Here is a 17,978-nt window from a genome sequence, read left to right on the forward strand (position 1 = left end):
TGGTGTGTATGTGTGTATATAAATATATACACACATATGTACAACACATATGTACATAGATAAAATACACACATGCACACATGCAGGAATGTGTGCGTGGTGTACGTGTGTGTTCACATATATATACACCCTACCTAGGATCATTGTAGAGGGGCCAATTAGTAAAAACAGATAACCGCAAACAACAAACAACTATAAAACAAAAATGTGTAAAGTATTTTTAAATTAAACATATTGTTAATAATTTGTGTTGAACAAAAGAACACAGTCTTCTGAATTATATAGAAATTAGATTTATTGCCTTTGATTATGTTTATGTGACAGATGAAGAGTACCTGTCTGCTCATGACAGCTGACTTCTATGATGCGATTTTAAAAAAAAAAACAACCTGGAAACAAATTATTTGATTAATGCAGTTTTTTGGATGTGACCTGTGATAATACTTTCCAGTATGTGGCAGAGTTTTCTTGTCTCTTAAAATACTGCTCTACTTCAACTGGTTTGGAAGGAGGCTGGTTTCTCTGTCCTAATTGTTTCAAACCCAGAAGACTTGATTACCTTATTCTTTCTCTAGATTCAGAATCACTGTGATTTATTGTAAAAAGCTAACTTCAAGAAAGATAAATCAATTTTCCAAAGTGAGCTAAAGAAGATTTTGCTTGAACTTTAGCTTGGTCAGGTAGGAGTTTTTCTATGAGAATTATTGTTATTGGTCTCCTATTTGCTCTGAAGACATATTCACAATAAAATACTATTTCCATGACAGCAGTAAATGGTGATCTCCATGCAACGTAAACTGTAATTTCAGAACATGCATGTTATTAAAAAAAATAAAAATATAAGGTGCCTTGAGAATGCTGGCAGTTTTACATTTGGAACATACAGTTTGTGTGTATATATATATATATATTTACATCAGAACTGCTCAACTTTACCTTACAAGCTTCAGATTTAGGAAAATATACAGTACTTTTGCATATAATGGTATATTCCTTGTAGCCCCTGAGTCAAGTATAGAGGATTTAAATTAAAAAAAAAAAAAAGGAAAAACAGCCATTAAAAGCACTTACATTTTTATGTGAAGTAATAGTATAAAAGTACTATTTCCCAGGAAGACCAGGATCAGAAACATGCCTATGAAGACTCGAGATTCCTACAGTGCTTAGTGAAGATTCTGGCAAGGAAGGGTGCCTAATTGGCTGGAGAGAAGTTTTACAATGCTGTGGGGGACACTCTGCAGACTGGTCAGGTTCTTGATCTAAAAAAGAAGCCAAGTTGTCTTCTGAGGCTGTGTTAAGATGCACTGCACTTGAGAGGGATTCTTTGGATTTAAGTTTTGATTTTTCAAGGTCTAGAAATTCAGGACACTGGAAGGGGAGAGAAGAAACAAGATGGTGATAATTAAATTGATCTTTTCCAGGCTCTTGTTCTGCTCAAAATTAGCACCTTCAGATAGCTGCTGGAAAACCATGTTTGCAAATTAAGCAGTGTACTGAAATATTTTTACATGGTACTGTATTTGATTTAATGTAATTGAATGCAATTCTGTTGATTAATTGTAGAAGCCTGCATATCTTGTCCTTCCTCAGACTTGCTCATATGACGTCAAGATACACATATGAACAGCCCTTTCACAAGGACTGAGTATTCTTGAGATCCGATCTAAGAGTGTGGATTTCAACATTCTTGAATTTGCAGTTTTGTTTTGGAACATAACTCTGGAATTGCATGCTTATGAACATAACCATTTGGATTCCAGCCTCAGCACTCAATTGTCTTTCACTTTTAAACTTGGAATTTGTGTGAAGTGTGCAGTGCACCCTCTGATGTTTGCAGAGGGTGGCTGTATTTCTCTTCAGAGTTATGTGTCTATGTTTTGTGCAGGTATATGCACAGTGGGTTTACACTTCTGAAAACTACTGCTGTGCATTTGCTGCCCTGATAATCTTTATGTATGCAAACTGATGCCTTCTTAAGTGTTTGTGGTTCACAGCCATGTCTAGTATCTGTCATTTTGCTAACTTTTGTGAAGAGCATAATTAAGTAAATCAGTCTGATTATAAGATCACACAAAATGTGGCCTCTGAAACTGTGGTATCTAAGTCCATTGTGGAGGTGCTAAGTCAAAATAATAATTTCATATTCCTTAAACCAGTGAACAAGCACCTAAATCGGTATGCATTTCTTCCATCATAAGATTAGCAAACTTCTTTTGATCATATTGGACATGTACATACCTGAGATGATGGACTGAAACTTCTGTCTGTTTTAATTGATGCTGCAGGTGGGAGCTTTTGTTTCACCCGAATTGCTGGCTGTTGATACTCTGCACCTGCAGTCACCATGCTATAGGCAGGTGGAATGAGCGTTGACTGCTTTTGTAGAAGCTGCAGGATGGTTTGGATGTCAGCAGTCATTTGGGACTCAAGCCTACAGAAATAATACAAAATCAGGTAACTCACAGTCAGGAACAGATATATTTTAACATACTGATTACAGATGCATTCAAGAGGGACCTGCAGCTTATTAATAAAGCAAACTATTGCTTGTTACGACATGACCATGTCTTAACTAGGAAAGAACAGAAGAGGGAGTACTGAGCCCTTCCAAAGCTTGCTGGCTCTTCCTTTCCCTTGCAGTACATATCTGCATGCTTGTCTCTGATCTGTTTCCTACATTGAGAATGATTTGATTACTGTCCCTTACATTTGCAACAAAAAGTAACATGGGGAACCAGATCTTTGGCTGAAATTAACTGGAATAAATGTACTCTTTTCATTGTAACTAAATTGATTTGTACTGGCTGAGGATGGGACACTACTTCTGATGCATCTGATGATTAATCCTGACATTCCCAATCTTAATACAATGCACTGAAATCAGCAGAAAAACACATTTGTGTTTTTCCACAGTTAGAAAATGAAAGATGCTTTCAAGTTCATTTTAAAAACCAACAGCCTAAGTCTCCTCACTGTGGAAAAGTATTCAGACTTATTCAGGCCTCAGAATTAATGTCAGCATTTCTGATATTCAAATTTAGTAGTTTTTCCTTCTTTTCTTCCCCTTTTCATAAATTTGTATATGACTTCTGAAACACTTGAGCTGCTTATGTTGTTCATACTTACACAGCACTGAAATGATTTTCAAATGGTCTTGCCAAGATCCGTGACAAACCCATCAATAGGTAATGCCTATTGTGCCTCCCCAGCTGCTGGAAGGCTACAGAACATGCTGTGACAGGCTGTAAGACAGATATACAGCCTTCTGTATTGCAACTTGTCTTCTGACAGAATAAACACATCTTTGTCAGCAGCCTTTAATGTTGTGAATGTTACTACTTGGGCTTCCTACAGCAGCAGAATTGATCCTGTGCTGACAGATTTTTGCTTTCACTCACCAGGTGCTTCACTGTTTGATATTATTTTTTATCATGTTGGAGTTGTCCATTGTCTGTGTCATTTATTTATAAATGCATCCATGAAATTAATTCAAAAGGTATGTCTAAAGGATATTTAGAATGATGTTTCTTCCTTTATCAGGATAAACTTGTTTTGTGGCATCAACTCTCATAAAGAAAGGCTCAAACCCAAAGGTTATAGTCAATTATGCCCTATATGCCCTCTTGTTCAGCTCTCTTGGGTTCTTTGCTACTTGCAAATGTACTGATCTCACACAAGCATGATGCTGATGCCACAGGGGAAGATCCTGCAGCAGCAGCATACCACTATCCAGAGAGCTTCTGTCTGCTAAACCTGGTCCCTAACATCTCAGTGAGTAAAAGGGATTTAGCATTGGACGACTTGCATCAACGATTGTCTTTGGCTTTGAATTAACTGAATGTTCATGTGGGAGTGGTAAGGCAGTGGAACAGGTTGCCCAGAGAAGTTGTGGATGCCCCATCCCTCAAGGCATGAGGTTGTGCTCAAAGCCAGGTTGGATGGGGCTTTGAGCCACCTGGTCTTGTGGAAGGTGTCCCTGCCTAGGGCAGGGGGGCTGGAACTAGATGATCTTTAAGGTCCTTTCCGACCCAAACCATGCTATGATTCTATGAGCTCTAAAATTGGCCCCTTCTTAATTTATCAGCACTTGATGGGAGTTTCTCAGGACTTCAAATCAAAGAGTACCTCTGGTAGTCTTTATTCATCATCATTGCATATATCACTTCTCCCTCCTTTCTCCAAAATTTAAAACAAGTCCATGTCATGCCACCCAAGGATGAACAAACAGGAGAACCTTAGATACTTAGCCCACAGCCTCTATGAAATTCCAATTGCTTAAAGACAAGAAACAGAGATAGCTCTAGGCACATATTCCTGTTACAATGTCTTTCCAGCCTTCTATATCCATTTAATAATTTGAGTGTTAAGCCGAGCCTCTAACTTGACATGGAAAAGGTCAGAAAGAAGTGACCCTGCTTTTTAGTCCAGCATGTCAGATTTGACACAAGCAGTATAGAATATTGTCTGTTACATTTGTAGAAGACCCAGCAAGGCCCCGAATCCTGAACGCATGAAATGCTTTAAAAACATGTGAAGAGGTAAAGGCTAAAATGATTTGATAAAATCCATAACAATTAAAATCTTAGTTTATCAGCAACAATGATATCTTCTCACTGAAAAAAATACAGAGAACTTGCATAAGAATTTGATGAAACTACAGATAAACTTGAGATATAACTTCAGTTTCAAGAGCTTAATATTTCAGGAAAAGAAATGTAACTGGAAGACTACACACTGCTGATGGGGAACATGTAGTTGTTATGTGACATTTACAGTTACTTAGATGACTCGAATTTACTGCAATTAGAAATTATGGCAGTTTAGGCTTACATGTTAAAAATGTGTTTTTAATGTACTATATAGTATTTAGAAATGAAAAATACTATGGTTTGATTGGCCTACGGTACAGGAAGGAAGCAATGTGCAGTTAACCCACCTTTAAACTGATTGCTAAAATATACAGCACAGAATGCCAATGAAGAGCTACTAAAGTGTAATTAGGGCTGAGTGCATGTCATGGAAAAATATTGAAGGAAATGGAATTGCAGAGTTAAAAATAATAAAAAAGCCACAGACCTGAGCATAGGGCAATTTAAAATTAAGGGAAATTACATGGTAAATTGTAGTGTAGGATGGATCAAAATTCTGTAACCATATTTTTAAGATGATATAAGCTATGTTGCTTAGCTGTCACCAAAGAGTAGTGTATCAGAAAGCAAGACAGAAGGAAGAGATATTTTATTAAGCAAAGGTAATAATGGATTCTGGCAAAGAAAGCATCTGTTTTCTGTTGTAAGAGGTATAAGTATTTTGCCTTTGCATATCTTACTTATTATAGAGACAGTTGCAAAATGAGTTAATGCATCAAAAAGCAAATTTGTCTTTTTTTTTTTTAAACAAGGCAGCTGGTTTACTTTGGGTCTCCAGGAAAGAAAAAAGTACTTGAGATATTAAAGATATTGAACATTGTAATTTTGTGGACATGTAAATATCTAGGAATCACTGTTAAGGGAACAGTTTTCTGGGTGTGGCGAGATTTAAATTTAACAAGTTTAGATGCATCACTACAGCTTCTTTGTTAAAAAGTTGGTCTCCTAAATAATCAATCGAGGAGAAAGGCAATCCAGAGTAGCTGATGTGGATACCTAGGGGTTAGTGACATGAATATTCTGGCAATTAATTCAACATTTTGTACCCAGCACTCCCAGAATAGGTTTTTCCAAGAATCTGGAAGACTGAACTTAGATGGTATTTAGGCTCCTCAGAATACATACAGACAACAAAGTGATATTCCCGTCGAGTATGTATTTGTACTTTTGAGCTTCTGAAGATCTTAATGTTTTTGGAAACTTCCTGTGCAAATTCATTCCTCCTGTAGTGTCATTAATGTCTGTTGTATTATGTACTCTTTCACACATATCTTGTTTTTTGGTCATATCTCTGTTTTTACCTGTTGAGTTGTTCTTGAAGTAAATCTAATCGATTCTCCACTTCCCCGTACATAAAGTCACTTTCAGTTTCACAGATGCCCCATGTAACATGGGCTAAAGCTGACTGAGTTGGGGAGTCCTGGTACTCCTGGATGTTCTCCTGCTCCCAGTCTCTTTTATCAGTGATATCTGATGAAAAACAAACCATATTAAAATATAGTTTCATATTCATGCTGTTCAAGAGGGATTGGCACCTCAAGCATCCCACTTACTAGTATTTCTCAAAACCTTGAAAGTCAAATTGGTATGCTGGCACACTGCCTGAACAACTCTCTTTGTTCCTTACTACTCTTTAAGGAAAGATAAAAGTGGTCACATCCAAAAATTATAAAATGCTAACCTAACAATAGCACGTTAACATTTTGAAGCTGTAGATAAACAAGCAGCTTTGTTTAGTCAGCATCATCAGAGTTCATGGCTCCTGTTTCTTTAGTTTTCTTTCTAATATTTTACCAATGAAACCCTAATTTTTTTTTTTTAGCAATTTGTTTTTCATTTAAATTAGAAATATTTATTCTAGCCTAAGTGCATTAAATTATGTACTTCAACGTCTTTGATTTTGTTTTTCAAAGACCTGGCTAAAACCTCTTCTCTTGCCCTTGAATCTGCTGATGAAGTGTATTTACTGTGTAGGTTTTTGGTGTAAAAGGAGGACTTGCTGCGTTGCATTTACAGCACTGGGCATGCATTACAGTGCATTGGAATGCCCCCTTCTAGAGAAAGGTGCCAGAGCTCAGCTAGCTGCTGCTTTCTTAGCAATAATTGTAACACTGCTTGTCTTAACAAGGCTGGTGAAGTGTAATGTGTTTTCCCTGAGACAGAGGCCATTTAATGCAGCTCATACTGCTTGCAAAGGGATACTGGTTATTATTTTAAAAAAGGAAATTGATTTTCATAGATGTAGCTTTTAGTCTAGTCTCCAACTCAACCCTTGCATCGCAGTGTAAGGCATGTCTCAGAGACTCCTACAGTACTATGGGGTGAAAGGTGCCCATTCATTTTGTTTAATAATTTTTGAATCCTAAAAGAATTAAATATTCAGCAATACTGGGTCAGTCAGAGATCACTTCAGTATTAAATGAAGCTTCATGGTAAATAATATTTTTTTTTCTTTTTCTTTTTCTTCCTGTTGGAACGACAGGTAAAAATTTGGATTAAGATAGAGAAAATTAATTTGTTTCAAGCTAAAAAAGGCCCTGTTGTATAGTTATGACCTTACTTTAGAGTTTCAGCTAGCTTGCTGAATTTAGTTCCCCTTCTAATCCTTATATATTTATATATAAAGTATATAAAAACTTACTCTTTATATGAATAATTTATATTTATTTATCTCCAGCCCTTTGTAAAAAAAAAAATTATAGTGATTACACCAGGCCCCACCCTGTACCTGCTGGGCCCAAATTCCATCCCTCTTGTCTGTCCCAGTTCTTGGATATCCCTAATCAATTGCTGGTCCTTGCCACCCATAGTTCAGGGGCACTCCTTCCTTCTGCTTGAAGTTCTGGTTTGAGCTATTTCTCCTTCCTCTTTCAATTTGCTTAATTAACACCTCTGTGAATTTATTCATTAGTTTACATTCCTGGCTCTAGGCTGTTTCTCCTGTTCACCAAGCTGGTGCAAGGTTACAAATCATTTATCATAGGATATATTAGTTGCACATACCCATATCTGATACAGAATGAAGATCTTGCTATGAGCTTTGCAAAGACTACATGTGACATATTTAGGATGAGCAGTGCTTTTTCTTCATCTAACACCTCCCCCCCTACCCCGCACCTCAAGCCTTTGTTACTTTGAGTGAATCTGTTGTCATGCAGACAGTAAAAAATTTCTCAGTACCACACAGATTCTCCTCTGCTGCAATAAAAAAGGCTGTTAAGACTGTAACACCTGTTCAGTACAACTCCCTTTAGGATTGTATTTGTAATTATTTAACGACATGAAATTACAGAATGTATTAAAAGTTCTTACTGCAGTCAGGCTGCTGCTTCAACGTACAGCTGGACAAAATCCTTGACTGCTTAGAAAGCGTCAGCCTCTGTTGTTTGAGCAGTTGGATTTGAACACCACACCCCCCAGCAGTCCTTCAATGGTTTGCTCAGAGCTTCTCCTAACACTTCTCTTGGCACTGCAAGCTGATAACTCAGCATAGGTTACACTCATTTCACACTAGTGAAATTTTTCTAAGCAACCATGCAGCCAGAGCCACGTTTCAAAGAAAAGAGAAAAAAACACAGTGTGGGTGTCATGTGAGAGGTTTGTCCAAATGCTATTAGGTAATCATAGAATCATAGAATGGTTAGGGTTGGAAGGGACCTTCAAAGGTCATCTAGTCCAACGCCCCTGCAAGGAGCAGGGACATCTCCAACCAGATCAGGTTGCTCAGAGCCTCATCCAACCTGGCCTTGAACGTTTCCAGGGATGGGGCATCCACCACCTCTCTGGGCAACCTGTTCCAGTGTTCTACAACTCTCATTGTAAAAAATTTTTTTCCTAATATCCAATCTAAATCTACCCCCCTCTATTTTAAAACCATTACTCCTTGTCCTATTGCAACAGGCCCTATTGAACAGCCTCTCCCCATCTTTCTTGTAGGCCCCCTTGAGGTACTGGAAGACAGCTATAAGGTCTCCCCGGAGCCTCCTCTTCTCCAGGCTGAACAGCCCCAACTCTCTCAGCCTGTCCTCATAAGAGAGGTGCTCCCGCCCTCTTATCATCTTCGTGGCCCTCCTCTGGACCTTCTCCAGTTGGTCCATGTCCTTCTTATGCTGGGGGCTCCAGAACTGGATGCAGTACTCCAGGTGGGGTCTCACCAGGGCAGAGTAGAGGGGGAGAATCACCTCCCTCGACCTGCTGGCCACGCTCCTCTTGATGCAGCCCAGGATGCAGTTGGCCTTCTGGGCCACAAGAGCACATTGCTGGCTCATGTTGAGCTTCTTGTCCACCAGCCCTCCCAAGTCCTTCTCTTCAGGGCTGCTCTCGATCCATTCTCCGTCCAGCCGGTATTTGTGCCTGGGGTTGCCACGACCCAGGTGCAGGATCTTCTGCCAACTTCATGAGGTTGGCACGGGCCCACCTCTCCAGCCTGTCAAGGTCCCTCTGGATGGCATCCCTCCCTTCCAGCGTGTCGACAGCACCACACAACTTGGTGTCGTCGGCGAACTTGCTGAGGGTGCACTCTATCCCACTGTCCATGTCGCTGACAAAGATGTTGAACAGGGCCGGGCCCAACATGGACCCCTGAGGGACGCCACTCGTGACTGGTCTCCACTTGGACATTGAGCCGTTGACCACCACTCTCTGAGTGAGGCCATCCAGCCAACTCCTTATCCACCGAGTGGTCCGTCCATCAAAGCCATGCCTCTCTAGTTTAGAGAGAAGGATGTCATACAGGACAGTGTCAAAAGCTTTGCACAAGTCCAGGTAGATGATATCTGTTGCTCATTCCTTGTCCACCGATGCCATCACCCCGTCATAGAAGGCCACCAAATTGGTCAGGCACAATTTGCCCTTCATGAAGCCATGTTGGCTGTCACCAACCACCTCCTTGCTCTCCATGTGCCTTAGCATGGTTTCCAGGAGAATCTGCTCCATGACTTTGCCAGGCACAGAGGTGAAACTGACCGGCCTGTAGTTGCCCGCGTCTTCCTTGTGTTCCTTTTTAAAAATGGGGGTTATGTTCCCCCTCTTCCAGTCATCGGGGACCTCACCAGACCACCACGACTTCTCAAATGCAATGGCCAGCGGCTTTGCAACTTCATCCGCCAGTTCCCTCAGGACCCACGGATGCATCTCATCAGGTCCCATGGACTTGTGCACCTTCAGGTTCTTTGATGGTCTCAAATCTCCTCTTCTTCTACAGTGGGCAGTTCTTCATTCTCCCAGTCCCTGCTTTTGCTTTCTGCAACTTGGGCAAGGTTGCTAAAGCCCTTGCTGGTGAAGACTGAGGCAAAAACGTCATTGAGTACCTCAGCCTTTTCAAACACATCTTTGAGCCATGTTGTTCTAAGTAAAGAAATAAAAAAAAAAATCTGCTCAGATTTAGCATTTCAAGCAGATTTAGCCAGGAAGGGGAGCTCTTACTACGTTACTCCAAGTGGAGGCGGAGACTTGCTTCTCTTTTTATGAGAGAAAGGTGCTTGCACTATCTGATCTTTGGTTAGTAGGTGATAGAAGGTTTCCTGGAGTGCAGAGAGCGTTTGAATTCCATATGACATGACCTATAACTGATTTTATGCACCGAGCAGAAGGACGGGGAAAGAGATTTCATCTCAGCTACAAAGAAACCTGTTCAGCTTCTCAGCCACTTAAGCCAATATAAGGAAAGAGGAAAACAGTGTCAGAGAAGTATGTAATTTGGTTTTAACAGGCACACATGGCACAATTTACAGTATCCAAGGAATCTGGAAAGCTCTCAGCAAAGTGAATGGAGCAGACTATGACAAATTCAGAAGTAAAATTTTAAACTATGAGTATGGGTGCAATGGATGTCATAAATTTGGTGGCTTTACTTTTAAGCAGTGAATTTCAGGAGTAAAAACTAAAAATATAGGGCATACATTTCACTGCTTTTTAATGTCCTGTAAAACCCAAGTTGTTGGTTATTTTACACAATAAATCATTCAGTAAAATCACATACTTTTCAATACTATGGATTATACCAGGGAAATCACAACTGGTTTTTATCCCAGAATATGTATTTGTAGAGTATTACAATAAGCATTTAATTTGTGACAAAGCAAATTAATTGGCACTAAAATTATAAAATAAGTTCCTACACTATAAGCAAGTTAATACACTATAAGATATGGTATTGTATTGTTCTAAGCATCTTTTCAGGTTCTCCCACATACGCAAGTCTCCCTAGAAAAGCCTAACCGCAGTTACAACTTCATAATCAACTACGTTCTTCCAGGGCATGAAGAATCCTAGACTGAGGACTAAATCAATGAATGTATAACTTGGTTCACTTGAACAATTCAAGAATCAATCTTACAGCTCAAGTAATGACCAAGTGAAAATACAAAATAGCATTTTTCCACCATATATATATTACCAGTGGTGGGAAAATTATCAGGTCGTCTCAAAAGAGACATACATTTTAACACTAAGAGCTGCCTTTCCGGATTATGAGAGAAGTTTATGCAGTTTCTGCCTACATTATTCAATACATTATTAATAGTCTTTCCATTCATCAATGGTAATTACCACAGCTTAAAACAAACCTAAAGATAATTAAATATGTATCAGTCACAGTAGTAATGAATTGTGGTAGCTTTATAGAAGAGCATTTGTATTCATATGTTAATTTTAAACATACACACAAGCAGAGTTTATTTCAAAATTTCATTACGTTTATAACTACTTTTATGATGTTATAACCAATTTCTAATCAACAGCAGGAAGAGGAATTTAGTTTAAAACATATATCAATCAAAGCTGATCCTATTTTATTGACCTTGAATTTTTTATGAAAGTTGCAAGAAAGGCATTGAGTTTTCAGATAGATTACCAGGAGTTCTAGATTACAAAGTAGAAAAAAGAATGTGGTCTTAATCAAAATATGTAACCTTTAGACATGCTAAATTTAGCTCAAATAAAATCTGCAATAGGTTGCCTTGGAAAACGTTGCTATAGCTGCAAGGACACATTTCTGGCTATTAGTAGGGGAAAGGTAAGCTTTCAAACTGCAGTATGCATGCAACAAGTTTATGTGGTGCAGATTTATATAGCCCTAACCTGAGGAGACCAAACTTCACCTATTCATACTTTTGAAATGTAAAAAATACATTGTTAGACCTGATTAATCATTACGGTTGTTTAATATTATAGCCTAAAAGCCTGAAGCTTATTGAATGATGGTTAAATGGTTAAATTGCCTCCATGGAAACAAATTGCTAGGAAAAACATCATTAAACAGTAACTACGTAATTCTTCCCTTCAGACTGAAACAATTACAAACAAACTTTCATCAATATTTAAATTATAAATTAATCCAGAGCTTTTCATTAATTTCCCTTCACATCACTGAAAAAATTAATATTTTACTATATTAGATTTAAATTTAATTATGTGATTTAACTCTATGTAAAATTAACTGAGATTGCTTAATACTTTTTGATCATTTGTCATACATAAAAGGCCAAATCTTTGTTCTTGTGTTTTACTTATGGAAGTCAGGATTTGGTCTGTGTGATGTAATGGCACTCCTTTTAACCAACATGTGCAGCAACACAGAATAGCATTCTTTCAAGCTATTATGACTTTTTTTTTAACTTAATTTTAGTTGTGTCTTCTCAATACTGAGAATTAAACAAATTACTTGCAAACGTTTTTTTTCGATGGGTGTACAACCATCACTAGGTTTCTCTAGCTCTCATTATCTAGGATTTTTTACTGTTACCCAACTCTGGCATATCAAACACCCTTTGAGGGATTCTTTACTGCTTTGAGTGCAGTTTTCATCCATGAGCACTCAATGAAGTCCATTATCAGTCAGACAATTTTAAAGAGTTTCTTTAAATTATTTTCCTAAGGCAATTCAGTTACAAGATGATTTATTAACACAGCCTGGAAGGTTCTGTAATCCAGTCTTACAGCCAGTGTATTAAACTACATTAATCCTCTTGAGAAATAATATTCTTTTAATCTAAAATATTTTTTCTTGTTAACCTTTCAGGAAACACAAAAGTAAATATTATGTAAAGAATCAATAGAACCATTCAGAAAATGATTTTTGATAATTAGACTAAAAAAGATGTCTACTCAAACTTCACAAAACCGCATCAGATAGATTACCTTTGAAAGAATGGCTTCTTTTGTCAATAAGAATTTCTTCTGTGGCATCAACCATTTCTTCAAAGTCCACCTCTGTGGTTTTCTCTGTTACAGATGGGTAATCAGCTGTCCCAGAGAACAGGGGCTTTTGCTCATCTTCAATGGAGGACACAAAAGATGATGACCTGCTTTTTTTCTCCTCGAAGTGTTTCTTAATAGATTGATAGTATCTGGTAGTGTCCCCTGAAGGTTCAGGATCACTCTGATCATTCTCTTTGAAATCATCTGTTAAATAGAAATAATTGTGTACAATAATATGCAGTTCATGAAATTGTGTTCTGGTTTATTCTGGTCTGAGGATAGAGATGATTATTATATCAGTTAGGTAGTTCACTGCCTCTTAGAATAAATTACTTTGAAGCCTTTTTTTGATTCCTGTATCAGAGGAGATTTATATTTCTTTTGAAGTGCTAGAAGACATTTGCATGTATGTAGTAAGAACCATAACTCATTATGCAAAAAGTTGCTTGTATCGAAACAGCAGAGATTCATAGAATCATAGAAACATAGAATGGTTAGGGTTGGAAGGGACCTTCAAAGGTCATCTAGTCCAACACCCCTGCAAGGAGCAGGGACATCCCCGACTAGATCAGGTTGCTCAGAGCCTCATCCAGCCTGGCCTTGAATGTTTCCAGGGATGGGGCTTCCACCACCTCTCTGGGCAACCTGTTCCAGTGTTCTATAACTCTCATTGTAAAAATTTTTTTCCTAATATCCAATCTAAATCTACCCCCCTCTATTTTAAAACCATTACTCCTTGTCCTATTGCAACAGGCCCTACTAAACAGCCTTTCCCAATCTTTCTTGTAGGCCCCCTTGAGGTACTGGAAGACTGCTATCAGGTGTCCCCGGAGCCTCCTCTTCTCCAGGCTGAACAGCCCCAACTCTCTCAGCCTGTCCTCATAAGAGAGGTGCTCCAGCCCTTTTATCATCTTTGTGGCCCTCCTCTGGACCTTCTCCAACTGGTCCATGTCCTTCTTGTGTTGGGGGCTCCAGAACTGGACACAGTACTCCAGGTCCTGTTTACTTACTGTTTTTTTTTTTTCCAGGTGAGGATGAGATTTGAGAAAGCCTTATATCCCAAAGTTTAAAAAAAATAATTTACTATTTCATTCCTTCTTCGATTTTATCACATTCTTGGGCATTTCTCACAGTCTTGACAGGCTAACAGTCATGGATGTCAGACTCAGTAGAAGAACTACCCATTTAACTTATGCCCACATAAGGGCATCTTTGCTGATTATTCTTTTCCCAGAAAAGGCAAATGTATTAATCTACCACTCGACCTCAAAATGTCTAGGTCCACCTAAATAGAGAGCATATTTCTCCATGCTCATTACTGTCAAACCTATATTTAGGATTGATATGGTAGAGAGAAAACCTATTGGTACAAAACGAAGGGAGTTCCTTGTCTGTCTTTGTGGGATCATCTCAAAATAACTTTCCAAAGTAGCCCAAATTCCTTAGCTTTTAGACTTAATTGTAATTCCCTGAACATCCAATATTTTGAGTAAGTACACAACATGCTGTGATATGTATGGTAGCAGAATGCCAATCAAGTTGAGAATTAATCTTTCATTAATCATATTCAAGATCTGTAGTGAGGAACAGCAGATTCAGTCCTCTTAAGAAGTGGCAAATAAAACTAGATTTAAAGCAGATGCCTTTAGAAACACATTGTAAAAATTTAATAGGATTTAAACCCAAGAATGATCATTTATGAATACAGAGAACTCCTGATCTCTTTTCAGCATAAACTTGAAGCTAATTTCCAATTCAATACTTGGTCTTACCTATTTTTAACTGAAACGTCAAGATAATTCCAGTTCTGCTATTTATTTAAAACACATTTTAGCAGGGTAGTCTCAACAACATATAAATACTGTAACTAGTTTGCATTAACTTCCTGGGGAGACAGCATGATTTCCCATCTGCTTTGTGCTAATTACTAATCAACATAGCTCTGGAATGTCTGTAGTCTTTACAGCCTACAGCAGTGGTTAATACAACATTCAGTGTATTCCCTGGGTTTCTTCTCTATTTTCTGGTCACTATAAGGAAATGAAACTGTGGCCTCATCTAATCCTCTTTGTCTGCACATAAAGAGAATGCAATATCTGTACAGAGCACTCTGCAGGAATCCAGACACCTGTGAGCAGTGAGGGCAGGTAATGGTGAACAAGATAAAAACAGTACCAAAGCAAGCCTCCTGTAACTGTACCCTCTTGAGTCTCTGTGGGCAATTAACACAGCCCTGGACTGAAGTGACTTTATTTGGCTTCTGTTAAGCAGGATTACTAGCTGTAAGTGATACTGGTGATACTCTGATACTGTGAAGGCATCAGCAAAAATGCAAATGGATTGACAATGTAAAGCTCTTGAGAGATGCTCAGTCAAGTACCATGTTCTCTGCAATCCTGTCTCCAAGAGAGTACAAAACCAAAAGAAAGCTTCATAAGAAAATTCTAATGTAGATGTCTCCCATGGCTTTTTTTTTTTGTGGTAGGAATATATAGTGAAATACATACAATCATGCTACAGTAAATTGTCTTAATTACTTACTGCTTGACTGACTTCAACCTGTGAAAAAGACCTTCTAATGAAAGCTTGAAATCGCCATTTTTAGGGTAATTTTTTATGTTCATGGGATTCTGTGCACTAACGGTAGCTGTAATGAGCACCCTGTGGAATACAAATCAATCACTGGACTAATTTTAAGAGGAGGTCATTGATACTCTAATGAAAAAAATTGTATAGCAGCTGAAGTATAGCAAACTGTCTTCTCTGTCATATTCATAGAATACTAAAATATCTAGAAACGAGAAGCCAGATTCTGCTCACAATTACAGTGCTGTAAAACCACAGTAATTCAATCAATGTCCCTGCATTTAGTCTCCATCTGTATCAGAAAAACAAAACATACTATTTTCCAAATGCTGTCCAGATATAATGAACTCACTGGTATTAGAAGGAAAGCAGAGATCTGTTAAATGTAGAGTTCTGCCTATTGAAATCAGGGAAAATTCATTCATCAGCTGATTTATTTCAAAACAATGTCTCTTTGGCTTTATTACTGTTGCTTTATCTGCTAGCCATCTGGTACATTCAGAGAGTCAAAAGTTGTTTTCCTTTTAAAAGACTCTTATTTAATGCTAGAGAGTCTTCTGTCTGGAGAATAATCCTGTGATACTCTGCACGTAGAGTAGGAATTAAAATTGAAACTGCGTTTTTTATTTGGCTCTTCAGGACCTGATGATGGCGCAAGCTCTGCACCTCAGCTCAACAGCTTAGCAGTGCCTCTGTAGCTCAGTGGAAATATATTACAAATAATATCTAGGTAGCGCTTTATTCAGAGTATGAATTTCTCCAATTTCTCCTTCCTTTTCTAATCAAATCCAGTCATTGGTTTGGAATGAATTTTCCAGAAGAGAAGAGTTTTCTATCTGTGTATGTTTATGTATGGATAAGTTCACTTTCTGTCACACAGATTTGAGGTTTCAGAAGGTTTCTCTTCTTTCTCTTCTGTTTCCAAAATAAATGTAGTCATGAAAACCCTGCCCTCATGCTAGTGCTTCCTCCTTCCTTTACCAGTAAGAGAAGTTTCACTCTCTAATTCTGAGTGCTAGAAACTAGGTTTTGCTGAAGAGTATTATTTTGGAACTTCCTGCTTTACCAAACATGTAAATAGATCAAACATTTACACTCTTTACGGGACTTGTTTTAGACTGTTATGTTTTGGGTGCCTGACCAGTCTACAGGCAATGTCCTCTGACATTTGCTGTCTAGGAATTCCAAAGTATTCATAGTAATTACCAGAAGGTTTGTGTCCTGCTTTTTGCACTTGCACTGGCAAAGGAAGGGAAGAAATGAGGTTGTCATGAAACCATGAAATATAGCTATGACATAGACTCACAGAAATACTGACATAAAATCCAGCTTGATGGGATGGTTACCAGAAGTCAAACAAGTTTGTGTGCTGCGATCAACCTAAGTTTTGCATTATTCAGGCAGTGGCAGTCTGCATCATCTAGACATATTTTCTCTTATCGTATCACTCTGCTACAAACAATATTGGTGAAAGTATTTGCAATATATTACATGTGGAGCAGCATTGTTTAATATTACTGTAATTTCATTAGCTGGAATTTGTCATACTTAATCAGGCTAGCTATGTAGCCTAGTGTTTCAGAAGAAGGCAAATTTTTACTCTCTTTTTCAGCATCCAATAAAAAGTTACACAATATGCCTAGAGAAATTCAGTTTGGTACAGGAAATGAGGTGAATGACTTCCTCACCCCTGCAGAAAGAAATTTATATCCCAAACCATAAAACAGATAATCCCTATCATTAACCTGATCTGCATAACTATAAATCTGTTCAGCAGACATGACATCTTCCCTTTCCTTTCAAAACACCTACCATATTATTTTATGCTACACCAAGTAAATCCCTTGGTAAGGAGAAATGCATACTGTGACTTGGAAGGAGGGATGATTGATTGCTGAAAAGGTCTGCAGATCTTCAGATTTCCAGCAAATGTTTTGGTTCAACTGTTACTAGCTCTTTCTTATGTGATATTCACAAATATTCCTGTGATAGTGAATCCATCATTCCTATGTATGAACAAAATATTTGCTACTCCTCATGATTATTTGTTATCCGTTCTTTAATTTTAAAGTATCAGTTACCTTGTCAGAGAGCAGAAAAATGCCTTATATGCCCACCCATGCACCACGGGCAGCAAATACTTGGAGTAAAAAGTCAGCGACTAAGCATTACAGATGCTTGTGTATGTTAAATACAATACCACCAACAGTGTTGAAAAAGTGCAAAATCTCAAAGATGTCAAAAAATCAAAAGCTGTTGATGCATTATTTGAACACTAATGTTCAAAATATGTCTACATTTTCCACCATATAGATGGAAAGCAGCATAAAATCAGTCAGGTAAATGGTAATCCTAATTCCTGCAATCACTGCTTTTCATGTAGTAGTTTAAGAATGATATAGCCAATACATAATATGTATGTAATATAAAACATTACTGATACTGTGGAGCAGGACTGATATATAATGAGGGGTGATTCCAGAGAAGTCTGCTCAAGTATGTATGCAGGCTAAACTACTCTATAGAATGCCAATCAGGGAATTT

General features: G+C 38.1%; 1 protein-coding gene across 3 annotated transcripts in view; it reads right to left on the bottom strand.

Moving 5' to 3' along the window:
* Positions 1-206: 206 nt before the first annotated feature.
* The window catches only part of KCNH7 (potassium voltage-gated channel subfamily H member 7), a 236,445-nt gene continuing 218,673 nt past the window's right edge, over positions 207-17,978 (bottom strand). For 2 of the 3 annotated variants that reach the window (XM_086751371.1, XM_086751370.1), the window contains 4 exons: positions 12,789-13,052; positions 5,951-6,119; positions 2,239-2,431; positions 207-1,368 (listed from right to left, as the gene is read on the bottom strand). In XM_086751371.1, coding sequence (XP_086607497.1) covers positions 1,102-1,368; positions 2,239-2,431; positions 5,951-6,119; positions 12,789-13,052 — 893 coding nt within the window. In that variant the 3' untranslated portion in view covers positions 207-1,101. The remainder of the gene's footprint in view (positions 1,369-2,238; positions 2,432-5,950; positions 6,120-12,788; positions 13,053-17,978) is intronic. The other variant, XM_086751372.1, reaches the window with a different exon arrangement.

The sequence above is a fragment of the Chlamydotis macqueenii genome, chromosome 6, assembly GCF_036417535.1.
Source record: "Chlamydotis macqueenii isolate bChlMac1 chromosome 6, bChlMac1.mat, whole genome shotgun sequence".
NCBI lineage: Eukaryota > Metazoa > Chordata > Aves > Otidiformes > Otididae > Chlamydotis > Chlamydotis macqueenii.